Raw genomic sequence first — 16,384 nt, forward strand, 5'->3', positions numbered from 1 at the left:
AGCAACCAGGACTAGAACCCAACACCCATATGGGATGCCGGAGCCACAGGTGGAGGATTAGCCAAGTGAGCCATGGCGCCGACCCCCGAATACACATTCTTCTCACCAGAGCATGGAACTTTCTCTAGGATAGACCACAGGCCAGGCCATAAAGCAAACCTCAGCAAAGTCAAAACAATAGAAATCATGCCATGCATCTTCTCAGACTACAATGGGATAAAGCTGGAAATCAGCAACTCCGGAATCCCTAGAGCATATGCAAACACATGGAGACTGAACAACATGCTCCTGAATGAGCAGCAGGTCATAGAAGAAATCAAAACAGAAATAAAAAAACTGTTGAGAAACAGGTTTTTTTCATACTATTTGTTGAACTCTTTACTTAGTATAGAGTTAATCTTCTGTGTATAGTTAATTGAAAATAGATTTTAGTAAAAAATAAAAATGGGAATAGGAGAGGGAGAAGGAAGAAGGGTGGGAGTAGGGGTGGGTATGGTGGAAAGAATCACTAACACTATGTTCCTAAAATTGTATTTATGAAATGCATGAAGTTTGTATACCTGAAGTAAAAGGTTTCTGGGATAAATAAAAAAATTAAAAGTACACACTCTTTTTTCTAGTCAGTCCACTTCTAGGTCTGTCCTTAGAGAGGAAAGTCAGGTTAATACATTAAAATGTACGTATAAGGTTGTTATTTATAACATTGCTTATAATGCTGAAACAATTGAAAATATACTCCAAATATTCGACAGAAAATCTGGACTACTCTGAGGTAGTTGTTAAGAGAAAAAACATGCCATTTTTTGGACCAGAAAATAGTATACATTGAATAAAAGCAGATTATCTCATTCTGTGGAAAAATACATAAAGGCAATGAGAAACATTAAGTTATTCATGGGCATTGGGATAACAGGGGGCTACATGTAAAATTATTCAACACTATTTATTGCTTACATAATAAGCATTTTAAGAAAGGCATTTGGTTGTGGCTTTCTTAAGATTTGGTAACTTTATTTGCCACTTCATCTTAAAGTATGGGTGGCAACTTTTCATATGATCTTATCAAATAATTAAAATAGCACAAGTGACCAAAAATTGACCTCCTGTGAAAAACATTTTGACTGAACTGTTCTTAGTCCCTGATTTTGGTGGAGAAAGCATTTTACCTACGTAGCTGTAATGCCAACAGGTTGTGCTTTGGGAACTATAGTAATTATTAGCTATAGGAATATAAGACAATGAGTTTTGATGGTAGTGATGTATAAAACTAAGATGAAAGTAAGTAGAAATGTCTTCTAATACACTGAAGGTGAGGAAGACTCACAGGAAACACTGTGATACACATGGAACTGGGCGTAAACACAGTCGGGAGTCAGAAGCAGAAGAAAGAAGGCTGTGCTACAACAAAGTCGGTGATAGTATTTTGCTTCATTTTTTCTAATCATACAAATATTGACAGAAAAAGAAATCACATGGGGTGAAATATATCCTGCAAAAGAGAGCTTCCCCTTATCAGGGACATCTTGTGATGCACATGCATGTCTGAGGCTGGATGTGAATTCTAAATGAACAAGTCCCAACCCTGAAGACTTCTTTTCTTTTACTAACCATCTTCATGGCCCTAAATAAAAGCTGAATAGTGGTGCAATGACATTCTTCTATAATTTAGGAAAAAAAAAATGGTAAGTGGAGTAGGAAACGTTCTCTCTTGATATTAGTGAAATTTTTCTATACTTTAAAAATCCACAGAGTTTTAAATTTAACAACCAACACAAAAGTTATCTATCTCATTCTATAAATAACCCATTACCCAGATTGCGATGTTAGAAGCTATGAAATACTCAACAACACAAAGGGATTGAACGCTGCCATCTGATCTGAATAGAGAGGAAGAGATGACCTGAATCAAGATGAGAGGCCGCAGCACAGCACAATAATTCCAAGAAAGCACTCCAGGTAGCATATTTATCAGAACCATTCCCTTCTGGCTGGCATCTCTCTGGAGGAACTCAGAGAAAAAGTTGTACAGAACCAAACAACTTTTACAGGATTCCTGTAGATGCATGCCACTGACAATCATAATGGTCTGCTTCATTGCCTAAAGCTCCAAAGCATTGGCTGAACTTGTGTTAAAACTGGATTCTGTTGTAAAGAGTTTGCTCTAATAAATGTTTATGTTCATATAGATTCCTGTGACAATAGTACATGCTCTTCTATTAGGATAGCACCAGAATCAATAAAGTGGAGAGGCTTACAGTCTGTAAGAGCATGATTGTGAAAGGGTAATGTTGAAGGTAGGGGAAAAAGGTGTTAAAAAGAAACTCATTTTAAAAATCAGCTCTTTACTAGTAATCACAAAATTTTATGAGTGAAAATCCAGTAGTAAAAACATGCACAAAGGATTTATATGGGTTAGTGCTATCAGGCAAGAGAGCAAAGCTCTGAAACCCAAAGCATGGTTAGAAATTTATAACTTCTAAGTGCAAAACTGCTGAAATGCTTGAAGGGAATCGAGTCTTCCAGTCGGAACCTACCAAGACCAACACTCATGATCTACTACTGCAGAAATCAATGTACCTCACTTAAAGATAGACTTTTCTGGTCTCAGCCAAATAAGCATGGCACCAGCACACATCACTGTGTTGTAGAATGGAGATTATGGCTTCCAATTTAAGAAATGACTTTTTAGGGACAGAGTTGTGGCACAACAGGTTTAGCCACTGCCTGCAACACCAGCATCCCATGTGACCACAGGTTTGAGTCCCAGCTACTCCACTTCTTTTTTAAAAAAAAGATTTATTTATTTATTTGAAAGTCAGAGTTACACAGAGAGAGGAGAGGCTGAGAGAAAGAGAGAGGTCTTCCATCTGCTGGTCCACTCCCCAGCTGGCCTCAGCAGCCAGAGCTGCGCTGATCTGAAGCCAGGAGCCAGGAGCCTCCTCCGGGTCTCCCACATGGGTGCAGAGGCCCAAGGACTTGGACCATCTTCTACTGCTTTCCCAGGCTACAGAAGAGAGCTGGATTGAAAGTGGAGCAGCCGGGTCTCAAACCGGCACCCATATGGGATGCCGGCGCTCAGGCCAGGGCGTTAACCTGCTGCGCCACAGCACTGGCCCCAGCAGCTACTCCACTTCTGATCCAGCTCCCTGCTAGTGTGCCTGGGGAAGCAGCAGAAGATGGCCCAGATGGCTGAGCCCTTGCCAATGGGTGGGAGACTTGGATGGAGTTCCAGATTCCTGGCTTTGGCTTGGCCCAGCCCCAGCTGTTGTGGCCATTTAGGGGATGAACCAGTAGATGAAAGATCTCTCTCTCTCTCTCTTTCCCCTCCCGACCCTCCCTCCCTCCCTGCCAAAAGTCTGCCTTTCAAATGAATAAATACATCTTTCAAAAAAGAGAAATAACTTTTCAAGCAACTCAATATTGACACACACACACCTGCTTTTAAACACTGCTTGAGGTTTTTACTTGGAAACAGCTACCCACCTGGCTCATTCTCTGATTGTCTTCTGTCACCAAATGAATGCAGTTTATCTTTTCTACTTAGAGATGAGCTTCTCTTATTTTTTGTTATACCTAGAGATCAAGTGCAAAGAAATATTATCTTTCCAAAACTACTTCAATATATTACTTCAAGAGTGAATCATTCTTGTTTGCAATTTTTTGATCTTCTCTACCCTTGCTTACAAGTTCATTTAATTTCTAATATTATGCAGAGATCCTACATCTCCAAACATAAAACTAGCTTGTTCTTTAAATTATTTGAGATAAACTTTAAAGTTATTTATAAAATGGTAACAATTAAGAGGAAAAATGTCTCATACTATCTGACAACATGAAAGATCTCAGATTACAAATACATCACTTTTAATTTTAGACACACATCTCATGATGCCTAATATTAACAGTAATTTATCTTTTATTTGTTAACTAGCATTTTTTAGACAAAAGTTAGTATAACATTTGGTACAGATGTCACAATTTAAGCAACTAAGTTATTCATAAAAGAAAATAATCTGCTTTATGTGGACACTTTTCCATTTTACTGGAAATATTCTAGCTCAGAAGACTGGGGGGTGTATGCTTTAAAATAATTTCTCAGGGGCAGGAGTTGTGGCATAGCAGCTTAAGCCACTGCCTGTGACACCAGCATTCTATATGAGTGCTAGTTCAAGCCCTGGCTACTCCACTTCCAATCCAGCTCCCCAAAGCACATGGGAAAGCAGTAGAAGATGGCCCAAGTGCTTGGGTCCCTGCACCCATGAGAGAAACCCAGATGAAGCTCCTGGTTCCAGGCTTCAGCACGACCCAGCGCTGGCCATTGTGTCCATTTGAGAAGCAAACCAGCGAGTGGAAGATTCTCTCTCTCTCTCCCTCTTTCTCTCTAACTCTGCCTTTCAAACAACAAATTAATAAATTTTTAAAAACAAAGAATTTCTCTTTTGGGGACTTGTAAATTGAAGCACATATGGACAATAGAGTGTCACTGAAACTTTCTTGGATTGGTAAAGTGGTTGAGCAGCAGGAACCATAGAGATGGAATTGATTCAACCATGTGATTAATTAGGTCACATATTCTTCACTGACATACTGCAAGAAATGAAAAAATAGCATGAACAGTTATTGTGTCAGCAATAAGTGGAAGAAAAATAGACTTTTAAAATCAACCAAGATTTAAAACAGTTATTTGAAGTATTACAGGCAAGATCTTGAACTTCATTTGAATTTGAAATAGTGATCTCTCTGGATTTAATAGGTTTCAGTTCAATTTAAAGAGATTTTCTGAAATCATTAATTACATTTACCACTTCAGAGTGTGCACCATACTGTACCTTTGAGCAAGTTATTTCACAAAGTATCTTCCACACATACCTTCTTGCATTAAAAACTAGTAAAGAAATCATTTAAAACGTTACTTGAAACTGCTCCTTTGGTACAATTTCAACCAATTAATATGTTGAAAGTCATCACCTGTCCCCCTTTTTTTTACAGGTTTCTTTAATATGGCAAGTGTATATATTAGTGAAAGTATACTAGTGTTTGCTTCTTGTATTAAATATGTAGTAAATGCCCATGGAACAAACCTTTGGTAATTTCTCAAAGCAAGGAGACAGAAAAACATAGCACTGCTTGTGGAACAATAAGCGACATTAAAATGAAAGTAAATAAACATGAGGTTGCAGTTAATATGATCTAATTTTTCTAAAGGATTTAGTTGGTAAATAATGAATTAACTTTATCATATGACAATCAAGGTGCTAGAGAAAATCTCACTATATTAATCTATGAATCAACCCAGGCTGTACATGAAAGTGCTTTGGAAAAGCATATTGAGGGTGGGGGTGAGTGGATCAACTTTTCTTAGACCATTCCAAGAAAAACATGATGCACCTAGATGGACAACAAAATAGAAGACCTTTCAAGCTCACCATTGATACTATAAGAGTTCTAAAAATTCAAACAACATAATGTGAATTTGAACAAAATAAAATTCCTTTTTTCTTCCACAGTCCTTTTCAACATATTTGAAAGTATAATACAGTCTCATATAAAAATGCAAACTTCTCCACTAGGTTAACCCTTACGACAATTAAATATACTTTAAAGAGTATCCAGATTCTTTGCTGTACTGGAATTTAATATAAATCAGCATTGCTCAAAAAATGTCATGGTATCTATTAATGCAAAAAAATTTAATTCAAACTATAATTATGCCTTTTTCAATACACAAGTCACAAAAGTAATATGTCTTTGTCTTTTTTAATAGCTGAGTTTGAGGGAATTATGTGGAATTTGTTCTGTGTCCTGCCAAGGCTATTCCTATTCTTTTTTCTCTTGCAATTATGAGTGAGATACATCATGTGCTAGAAGCCAGTAATGTTCATTGCCAGACACTTGGGTATAGATTTTTTTTTTTAAGTAAGGGATACTAATTAGAAGGGGAAACACTAGGAACAAACAGGTTTTTGAAACATAACTTCATTTCATTTCAAACAAACAGGTACAGCAGATAAACCTGCATATGGGGGAACTTCAAAAAGTTCATAGAAAAATGGAATTAAAAGGTGAGTGTGTTTGGCACAAAATAAATTTGAAATCTAGGCATACAAAGGGATTTCAAAGAGCTCATGGAAAATGTGTATTATCAATTTCAAATTTTTGTACCAAAATACATTTGTCATTTGATTCCATTTCCCACAAACTTATGGAAATACCTATTATTTTTCTTAAATGAGGTAATAATCATGATACTTAATGGACATTGAATGGCAGGAGTAGTCTAACCAGTCCCTAGAAAACACAATCTCATTGATAAGTTACCTAGAATATGAATTTTAACATAAAATAAATTATCAGGCCACTTAAAAAGACAATGTCGTTTGGCCAAAATATGCTTCAGTGTGAGTTACCTGAGCCCAACAATCTCATCTAACGTGAACAATAAAAAAATACAAAATAACAATTTATATTGACAAAAATGCAAAATAATAGTCATCATCTCTATAAAATAATGTGCTGCTTATCTGACATAGTTTTAATGATCTGTGATTATATTAAAATTTATTACAAAAAATTAAAAATGTGAAGAACTGTCTTATTGTCCACAATCTAAAGTAGTGGTAGTGTAAAAACACGTAGAAAGAACTGGTTTCATTACATTGTAATTCACTAGAATATATGAAATAGCTATTTGCTCAGGCCAATAGAATTCTGAAGACCTGCAAATGACATGGGGATTTGTCTACTGAAAACAGAACAGTTATGTTCTAGGTTTTCAGTAGATATAGACCATTTATTGACTGAGAAATTTATAGTATTTATTGCAATCATATTTCAAAAAGACATCCTTATTGAGTAAGACAAACGTTCATGATGTAGCAATACCCAGAAGGCATATGCATTCATTAGGTGAATGAGGTTCATTGTCTGTCATTCCTTCTAAACCCATAAATCTGTTACGTTTTATGAAAATGGTGTAGAATTTGTCCACATATAGGAAAATTTATAGTGAATCAGCAAATGAGACAGACTTAATTTCTTTTTTATGTATGGGGTAAGCTATATAAAGCTTAGTAACTTCACTTTATGCTGATAATAAATTGAAATAAGATTCTGGGCATATTACTAAGTTAAATAAAATATAAAGTTTTACTTGTCTCTCTTGCACTGGCATATGACAAATGTAGATAGGAAGTTGGTGTTTACATGGCATTTTGTTTAAAAAGATTAAAACTTTGTTGTAAATGCAGTCTTCTACTGATAGCCAATATTGAAACATGCACATTAATGAGCTTAAAATTGACAATGGAATTAATTACCGCATTTGCTGTCACAATCCAGGGGGAAAGAGCTCTCCCATGACCACCTCTTTTGTTGACGGCCAACACGACTACTCCGTTCCAAAGTGCGATGAACAACAGCTTTAAACTTGGCCTATTTAAAATAAATGCAAACACATTTTTCTATATCCATCATATCAGATAATACAATTTAGATCTGTAGTTTATAAAACAATCTTACTATCAAATGTGAATATCAGGTAAACGTTTCTCATATCAGGTAAAAGTTTAAAATAATTGGAGACACGGCTTAGATATCAAGCAGTATCAGCGCTTCTCCTGATTCACTTTTTGTTTTTTATTTTATGGACTCTGCTCTGCAGAACTGATCAGGCTTTCCTCTTTGCTTTTATGATTGGGAAATTTAGAGACAAACTTGTAGTCTGTTTCTAGCAACTGTACAGGGTGATATACTTTTGGGTATGCTAATCACACCTGATGCTTCATTATTTGCCTACATTACTCTTTTCCCCTGCTTGATTCTCTCAATCATTTTTGGTATCTGCTGTGGAATGTATTTTTAAAGTCACTTTTTTTTTATAAAATGAGGCAGGGGAAAAAATCAACACAAGTGTAAGAGAAATCTACACCAGTGTCATCTACTATACCCGCATGTATAAAGAGCTTAAATTCTGGTGTTAACAAATAAAATATCAAAAACGGTAACCAATATCTGATTTGATCTCAACTTCAGTTTAAACTGGTCAGAAGAACAACTCTACAAATTAAAAGCCACACTGTGGCAAAACAACTCCACTTCTAGAAATGAGTTATTTTCTTATTTCTCCTGCCTGCACTGCCACATACCAAGGACTATACTTGGCAGGCAAATCAACTGCAAGGCCAGAGGTTTTCTATTCTTCCCTGACAACAACCGTTCCATAGCAACATCATCCTTATAATGAGTTCACCATTTCTCCGAGGGCAGAGGTAAACGTCTAGGATAAATGTAAGAAAACATATCTAATAGAAATGGTTGAAAATTATATTTTCTAATTGAGGGCTTTTCTAAGTTACTTAGAACTACAATAGACTAAAGCCAAAGATTAACTTGTCTTACTAAAATAGTTCTGATTCATACGGGTTCTTTCCTGCTATTTGCACACGTGCCACTCCTCAGCACCACTAGGCTGGGGGATCTTTTCCGCTCCCCGGAAATACAAATTCTTACACCCACATTACTCCATGGAGTTGGTTCTCTTTGGCCCTTTCTCCTTGTCTTTCTGCCCCTTCTCCCACCATGCCTCTGCCTTCTGTGTCTGTCTTCAGGGTCATTCATATGCATTCTCTCCTGTTTGCCCACTCAGCTTCCTCTTTCTCCAAGATGGTGTTCTCTCTCTCTCTCTCTCTCTCTCTCTCAGTTCCTAGGACTCTCCTCCAGGAACCCTCTCTCACTTTACTCCTCTGCATGCAGTATTCTACTTCGTATTCTTTGGTTCTTGAACTGCCTTTACTGAGTTCATGCTCTGTCTCATCTTCTTCTCTGCCATAGACTCCACCACAGAGAAGTAAATTGGGTGTTCCACAGAGGATGATGAAGAGTGACTGCAATTCTGAATGAGAGTTTACCAAATACTGGCATATGAAACACACCAAGGACATACAGGTGCAGGAAGAGGTTCAGAAAGACAGAGAAAGAGAGAGCTGGCAAAGCATGCATGGGGAAGAGCGAACATGCTATGGGTGCTAGAATAAGGATGCTCTCCAGATGGGATGCAGGGCCAGGGTCATGGCAAGTGGGCGTGCGAGGAAGGGGGACAAGTGTGCAGTGCAGACAACACAAAGAGAAGAGCCTTCATGGGGAGCTGTGGGACCAAGGAGAAAGGAGAAGAAAAGAAATAGAAAAATTAGAGCAATAGACAACAAGAGAGGCAGACAAAAATACATACTTGCTGAGAGAATGCCAGGCAGATAGTTCGAAATGGGGAAAAACCAGAGAGTAGCTGAGACAAAGAAAGCAGAAAAAAAAAATTGGCTGCCTGTGGTGGAGATAGGCCAATGTCAGAGAAGCACAGACAGACTAAGCCTCATGTAGGGACACTTGAAAGTCACAGGAATGAAGAGACAGAAAATACCAGCAGGAAAGAGAGTGACCTATGAGAGAAAAATGTGGCACACAGAGCAATGGGGGGAAAAGAGGGCAAGACAAAGACCCTGACCAACATCAAAGAACAGCCCAGAAAGAGAGGAGAGCAGCAGCATCACAAAGCAGGAGACGTGGGGCCGGCTCCATGGCGCAGTAGGTTAATTCTCTGCCTGTGGCGCCGGCATCCCATATGGGTGCCAGTTCAAGTCCTGGCTGCTCCACTTCTGATCTAGCTCTCTGCTATGGCCTGGGAAAGCAGTAGAAGATGGTCCAAGTGCTTGGGTCCCTGCACCCACGTGGGAGACCCGAAAGAAGCTCCTGGCTCCTGGCTAAGGATGGGCGCAGCTCCGGCCGTTATGGCCATTTGGGGAGTGAACCAGCAGATGGAAGACCTCTCTCTCGTCTCTCTCTGTCTGTAATGCTACCACTCAAATAAATAAATAAAATCTTTAAAAAAAATCAGGAGACACAATGTTGAGGATGAGCCACAGGTCCAGCAGGGCCCAATCTGGAGAAGGAAACATGAGGAACAGAAGGGCAGGGTCAGCCAAGGCAGAGTGGCAGTGTCCACCAGAGGGAGCCAGGGAGCATGGCCGGGAGAGTAAGTGTGCAGACAACTGAGTAGCTCCGTGAGCAGCGGGTCACTGGAGGTGTATCAGGGAGGGTCAGATGGTGGCAGGGTGGGATCTGCTCTTATTCTGTAGGCTATGCCTTAGCAGTGATGGCTTTTTGGTAGTAGAGACAGCCCTTGGAGCAAACTCCAAGCCACAGATACCAGGTCCTGGAGGTGCACTGTACTCTGCCCCTGACCTGCAGGGCTCCTCCTTCCTGATGCTGTGTGGGGGTCTCAGTTCTTACTATCTTAGCAAGATGGGGTCAGAGCCTCTAATGCTGACAGGAAGATGAAGAAAAGGAGAAAGAAAAGCTAGGATGGGCTCCCTTCCCACAGCACTAGTCAAGGCAGAGAAGGGCTAGGAAAAAATAAATTTCCAAGCCAGGCAATACACTGTGACACCTGTTGGATAGGCCATCAAACTGCATACCTGTTCTTCTGCCAGTTTCTGCTTCCTTTTTTCTTCCGCAGATACCCTCCTTCGTTCATCTCGGTCTTTCTGTTCTTTCAATTTACGTTGTCTCTCTTCTATCTGCTTTTCATACTGGAGCCTGGCCTTCCTTTCTTTTTCGAGTAGTTGTGTTTCTTTGTTGGCTGAAATATTTCACATACATTTTCAGGGTGAATATTTAAGTTTTCCACATTACACATAGATAGAAGGAAAAAAGTCAACAGACCTCATTCTCTCTCTTCACACTACATAACCTGTGCTAGTAATGAAAGATTTATTATAGAAGTGAGTAGAGGTGGCCACTAGAGAACCATTTTTCACTGTGTGTTCATTTAGAGAACTGGATTACCTAAGCCAGATGATCCTCATCCTGTCCAAACCAGCATTCCAAATTCAGAAAAAAAAATTTTCTGTTATGTGATACTTTTGTTGGCTTGAGCTGAAGCCAAGCCCTATCTGATAAATATGTTGTGCATTAAGATATGAGCTTATAAAACACACAGCCAAAATGTTTTGTTTCCTTCTACTCAGAAACTTCTTCCAAAGTGCTCATCTATACAGACCACATTAAACATGCTGCTTGCACATTAATGGCCTGTATGTTCCAGAATACCATAATAGTTTCCAATATAGAGAGAGTGCATGCAGTCATAAAACACTCTCCCAGAGAAAGTAAGCTCTCTCCACCTCTCCTCCTTCAAACGGATAACTTGTATTCCATTTGAATAGAGTGCTCATTTTGTAAGGGGACTTAGGAGATAAAAGAAGAAAGATACGTTAGTTGAAAAGTATACTCTCAAGTTGAAGAAAGATTATTTCCAGCCTAATTTGTACAAGGTCATACTTTAGAATCATAATAATCAGTCACATGATACCTTATCTATGTTCAGATTATTAGTTTATTTTCATTTTTGGAATCATTTTCACTTAAATACTATTCTACCTATTTTCACAAATGCTAAAGAAATTTTCATAAATGAGTTTTCAGAAAATTAAAGCTCTAAGAAATTATTCTTTCCCAAATGAAACCAATGAGTTGAAGGTTTCTCATGAGCCTCCTTTGCCTGGCTTGGCAAGTGGATTAAATGGGATCTAAGACATAGGTTTAATCTAATCTAATACTAGTATAAAAAGTATAATCTACCATATGAACAGATTAGAAAAAGTAAGTAAAACCACTTTGGAAATATATAACATGAACATAAAATCCATCCAGTTTGATTTTAAAAATGTCTAAATATACCATCTTCTTGTCTTCTCTTTTCTTCTCTGCGTTCTTTTACCAATTTTTGTTTCGTGTCATTTTTGAGTACAGAACCGTCAATTACTAAAAGAAAATGAATATAGTTAAACATCAATAAGTTAACAAATTTTAAAGATAGGACACTCTGACATCTATCAAATCATTGTAGAAATTATACCTGGTTTAAATGATGACCTTAGATTTGCATGTTGGGATGCAATAGGAGTAAATCGATTTTGATTTCGTCTTTCGTCAGCAATTGCTTGTGCTACAGCAACTGAAATATAGGGTGACAAGGGAAAGGGATTAGATATCAAGAAGACAAATAGCTAACAAAGGAGCTGGCAAGCCACAGCTAGTTACATCTCTGATGACAAACATGGGGATGGCCTCAATATGGTAAAATCTTGGCTGAGTAATCTGGGTCCACCACAAAGATGTACTTGATATTTATGATGTTCAATGGTACTTTCATAAAGAGATAAAAATGATTCCCATGCAGGTGCTGGGTATTTGTGGATTCAAAGATAACCAGAGTTGATAGTGGCAGTGCTAGCCCAAGCTTGGGGATGAGCAACAGCCCATGATGAACAGCTTTCAAAAATGTCTAAGATACCACACATTATACTACATTAGTAAAGCTGAGCTGGCAAGGAATTGGAAAAAATCAGTTTCATCATAAATTGGGAATTTAGAAAATCAAAGGTGAAGAATGTATTGATCTGAATCTGGAGGCAATGTGTTAGTAAAGAGATCCTCAGAGATTGGGCCCAATATTAAGGAGAACATTTATAAATAGTCTAGATTGGGGCTTACGTCCCTAGTTGTACACTGGAGTCACTCAAAAAGAAATAGCAATGCTCCCTCTCCCTCAGTCTTTGGTTTGATGCCCAGGCATCTGTAGTTGTTAAAAGTTCTATTCTGATGCACAGTTAAAGTGGAGCGAGAATCCCTGTCTAGAAGAAGGAATTTCTAAGAAATAATAACATTCTAGACACAAGTATGTCAGGCAAACAAATAGAAATCAGACAAGGTACTAACACAAGTTTTCTGTGAGCAGGTGGAAAAGTGATCAAGTTCACTAACAGTGGAGTATAAGGGGGTACGATTGGAAGGAAAGTAAGAAAAATGAAAACTCCAGTTTTCCACATGAGTCATTATAGGAGACCCCTGAACCTTTTAATGCCATTTATGGCTGAATCTGAAAGGTCCCCAAATTCAGGGAAGAGTATGGAAAACCTGAACAATACCTCTGTCTTACCCTAGTCTAAAAGCACAGGAAATATGCTCCTATGATACTGCATGCAAATCTGGTTTCTATAGAAAAAACATAACAGTTGAAGATGGGTAGATAAAATAAACAAGGGAATAGAGCTGTTGTCCTTGCACAAATGAAATGAATGAACTTTGACACGTTAGCTGCCAATGAGGAAAGCTGTCTGGGCGTTATCTTAGTGGTAACCTTGAAAGTGACATCACAGTTGCTATGATAGGGATCACCATTTTAAAAGACAAAAAAATGAGTTTTTTAGTCCCAAGGCCTTAACAGCTCTGATAACCTAGGACATAGCTAAATTTAAAGACTATTCTCAGCTTTTGTAATAATCTACACATATACTGGTGATTTTGTAGACCACAATTATCTTCTGAATTTGAGCATGAGTGTATTAAAAATTCTTCAATATACTCTGTAAGTTAAAATGTTCCTTGGACTTCCCACTTGCAATATTTCTTATATAAGCACAAGAAAATGAAGTCCCTTGTAGCACTGCTAATGCACAGACCGTTTTCCTGTTTAAAAAGCCTACTGAAAGTAGCATTAAGTAAAAAAAAAAAAAAAAAACAAATAGAAAAAAAAAACTAATAGGAAAAGAAAGAAACCTGCAATCAGGGAACCACACGTAAAGCAGATTCACAGATTTATTTATTTATTTATTTATTTGCCTAAAACAGAGACAAAGTCTCAGTGCTGAGAAAAATAGCAGATCTTCAAGACCAAATGAAGACAGCATGTCGTGGAGGGGATAAAAATTTGGTACAAATTTCTCACAATTAAAGCGATCACAACAGAATGGCTATTTGGAAAAACATAGAGCTTGCCATTCAAGTACACATTCAAATGGTAGAAGCTGCCCAGAGTTTTCTAGGTGCGTGTCTGGCCACTGGACTAAGTAACCTTACTGTTTCTCCAGCTCTAAAATTCTATGATAATTTGATTTGCAATCTTAGTAGCTTTCTTTGCATTTGTAGAAAATAGTATTTGAATAATTTACTCTAAACTAGTAAGTTACTTGTGAATTTAGACAAACAAGAAAGGAAAAGTCACAAATCAGTGGCTGAGTTTCATATGCTAATGGGTTGAATTAGTCAAATAAAGTTAACTGGAAAACACTTCTGTCTAAAGACATTTAATATGAACATGTGTTTTGTCGAAATAAGTATATTTTTGCCTTAGCACAGTGCTATGCACATTGAGTGTAATTCAATGAATGCATACATATATTTATATGTAATAATTCATTTATACATATATAAATTTATGGTGGCTGTACTAAGTTATTTGTTCAGGATACCATTTTAACTCTTGCAGCCAGGCTCCCAGCAGGAGATGAAATTGACCTTTGAGCAAAAACATTGCATGGTCTCCTTGACCCTTGGGGAATATGGTGAGACCATGCAATGTTTTTCATTTCTAATATGAAATAGGCAGCAAGGGTGTAAGCTTTTTTGGGTCTGGTTATTAAGTTTCTGGCTAGAAATGTTGTGAATTTGAGCAACTGCGCCCTGTATGATTTAGAAATCCTTTCCAACATTCAACAGATAAATGCTTTTAGGGAGTATCCAGGCCATGGCTCCTTCAACATATTGGGATAAACGCTGCTTAATTTAAAGTATTGAAATAAAGCAATGTCAGAGAACTTCAGGCATCAATAAGCAATACAATTCACTGCAAAATCTCCTGGTGACTTGTGAGCTAGAGCTAGAAGCAACATTGCTTTCTCCTTATGGAATGAAGAAAGTGTATTTGCTTCTGACGTTCTGCGGAGAGAAGATTTAAAGTGTTCTTCAGTAACACATCGCTTCTCAATCTCAATCAATCTAAACATTTTAATCGTAAGTGCATAAAAGCCCTAAGGATTTCAACAAATATCAATAAAACCTTTTGAGTCTCGGTCATAGTGGGGGAACTAACCTGAGAGGCAGCTACAAGCAACCAACCACCCACAAGCAAGAAATACTGTCTTGCTCAGGTAGCAGAGCAGGCTCCCGTTTTAAGCACTATGGTGCCCAGTTTTCTTTAGAAGATTAGAGGTTTGCGGGCTGTAAAAAGCTTATTGCAGATGGGACCCGTTGAGGAGCAAGCACTCTGAATGGCTGACTCTTTCCATTCAGCCTAGGGACTGCAAGATGTTCCATGGAAAGTGACATCTTGTTGAAATCACGGGCTACAGCATGCAAATCAGGAGATGCAGAGAGCCAAGTTTCATCCCAACTTTCAATGCAACTTTCAACCTCCTTCCCCGCCGTCCGCCCCCCCCCCCCGCCCCCTCTTCCCAGCAACTTCCTCCTTGGACCTTGACCGAGAGGCTGAGAACGCCCAGGGTTGGGAAAAACTCAAACTTTCCGTGCCTCGAACGACTGCCCTGGCCGCGAAGGCTGCGCCGGCGCGCGGGGTCCCTCCCTGCGGGCGCCTGCAAATACATCCCCGACAGCGGAGCGACCATGCGATTGTTGCATGGGCTTTCGCTGCCCCCAGCAACAGGCGGTCCGTTTGCGGGGTCCGGGGTTCGAAGCTCCCTCTCCCGTCCCTGCTCCCATAGCGCCCGTTAGTTCCCTCGCGCATTGCCCGCAGGGCTTTTGCCACGAGCAGCGGGACTTCGGTCGTTGGTGGCGCTGGGTGACCGTTCCCCCACCCCCCACCCCCCGCGCGCCCGGCCCAGGACTCCCCTTTCCAGTCCGATACCAGGAGGCTCCAGTGGGGTTGAGGGTAGGACCGGACAGCGCGAGGGGACGCGGGAAGAAAGTTTTCTGGCGCCTGGCGCCCAGCTCCAATGGGTCGGCCACGGGAACTCCGCCCCCCGCACGGGTCCGAGCCGCCAGCCCGCTCACCCATTTGTTCTCGGAGCCCCCTTAAAGATGTGCCACCGCAGGCGCCGCCACTGGTGCTGGGGCGGGCCGCCATCACCCGGACCCGGACTGGAACTGCTGGTGCCCCTCTGACAGAACTGCGCAGGCGCTGGCGCGGCCTCCGCAGGGACCTCGGCGGGGGCTGTGGCCGGGGCAGCGGGGAGTCTGGACTGGGAGGTGGGGCGGGGCGGGGCGGTGGGTAGCGGCGGCGGAGCAATAGGTAGGGGAGGTTGGGGGGGATGCGACGGGGCGGTGGGGCGGGGAGGCGGGGCGGGACGGGGCGGAGCGGTAGGGAGAGGCGGCGGGGTGGGATGGGGCGGGGCAGTGGGGAGGGGTGGAGCGGAGGGGCAGGCCCCGAGGGGCCGCCCCGCCCACTCCGGACCATCAGTATAGGCGGCGCGGCAGTTCTGGCACCGCTTCCTCGCATCCACTGGGCGCCCACTGCCGGTTCTGTAGAATCCCTCTCCTACGTTCTGTCCTTTCTGTTGCAGCATCCTGGGCGCCAGCCAATCAGCGACCTGTATGG

The 16,384-nt window shown here is 40.3% G+C and overlaps 1 protein-coding gene across 1 annotated transcript in view; it reads right to left on the reverse strand.

Moving 5' to 3' along the window:
* Positions 1 to 16,155, reverse strand: part of MAP7D3 (MAP7 domain containing 3) — a 34,060-nt gene extending 17,905 nt beyond the window's left edge. Inside the window, exons 1-6 of the mRNA XM_051827582.2 lie at positions 15,841 to 16,155; positions 11,909 to 12,007; positions 11,731 to 11,814; positions 10,467 to 10,630; positions 7,317 to 7,431; positions 3,484 to 3,573 (exon numbers count right to left, since the gene is read on the reverse strand). Coding sequence (XP_051683542.2) covers positions 3,484 to 3,573; positions 7,317 to 7,431; positions 10,467 to 10,630; positions 11,731 to 11,814; positions 11,909 to 12,007; positions 15,841 to 15,913 — 625 coding nt within the window. The 5' untranslated portion in view covers positions 15,914 to 16,155. The remainder of the gene's footprint in view (positions 1 to 3,483; positions 3,574 to 7,316; positions 7,432 to 10,466; positions 10,631 to 11,730; positions 11,815 to 11,908; positions 12,008 to 15,840) is intronic.
* Between the last annotated feature and the right edge of the window lie 229 nt (positions 16,156 to 16,384).

This window comes from Oryctolagus cuniculus, chromosome X (assembly GCF_964237555.1).
Source record: "Oryctolagus cuniculus chromosome X, mOryCun1.1, whole genome shotgun sequence".
NCBI lineage: Eukaryota > Metazoa > Chordata > Mammalia > Lagomorpha > Leporidae > Oryctolagus > Oryctolagus cuniculus.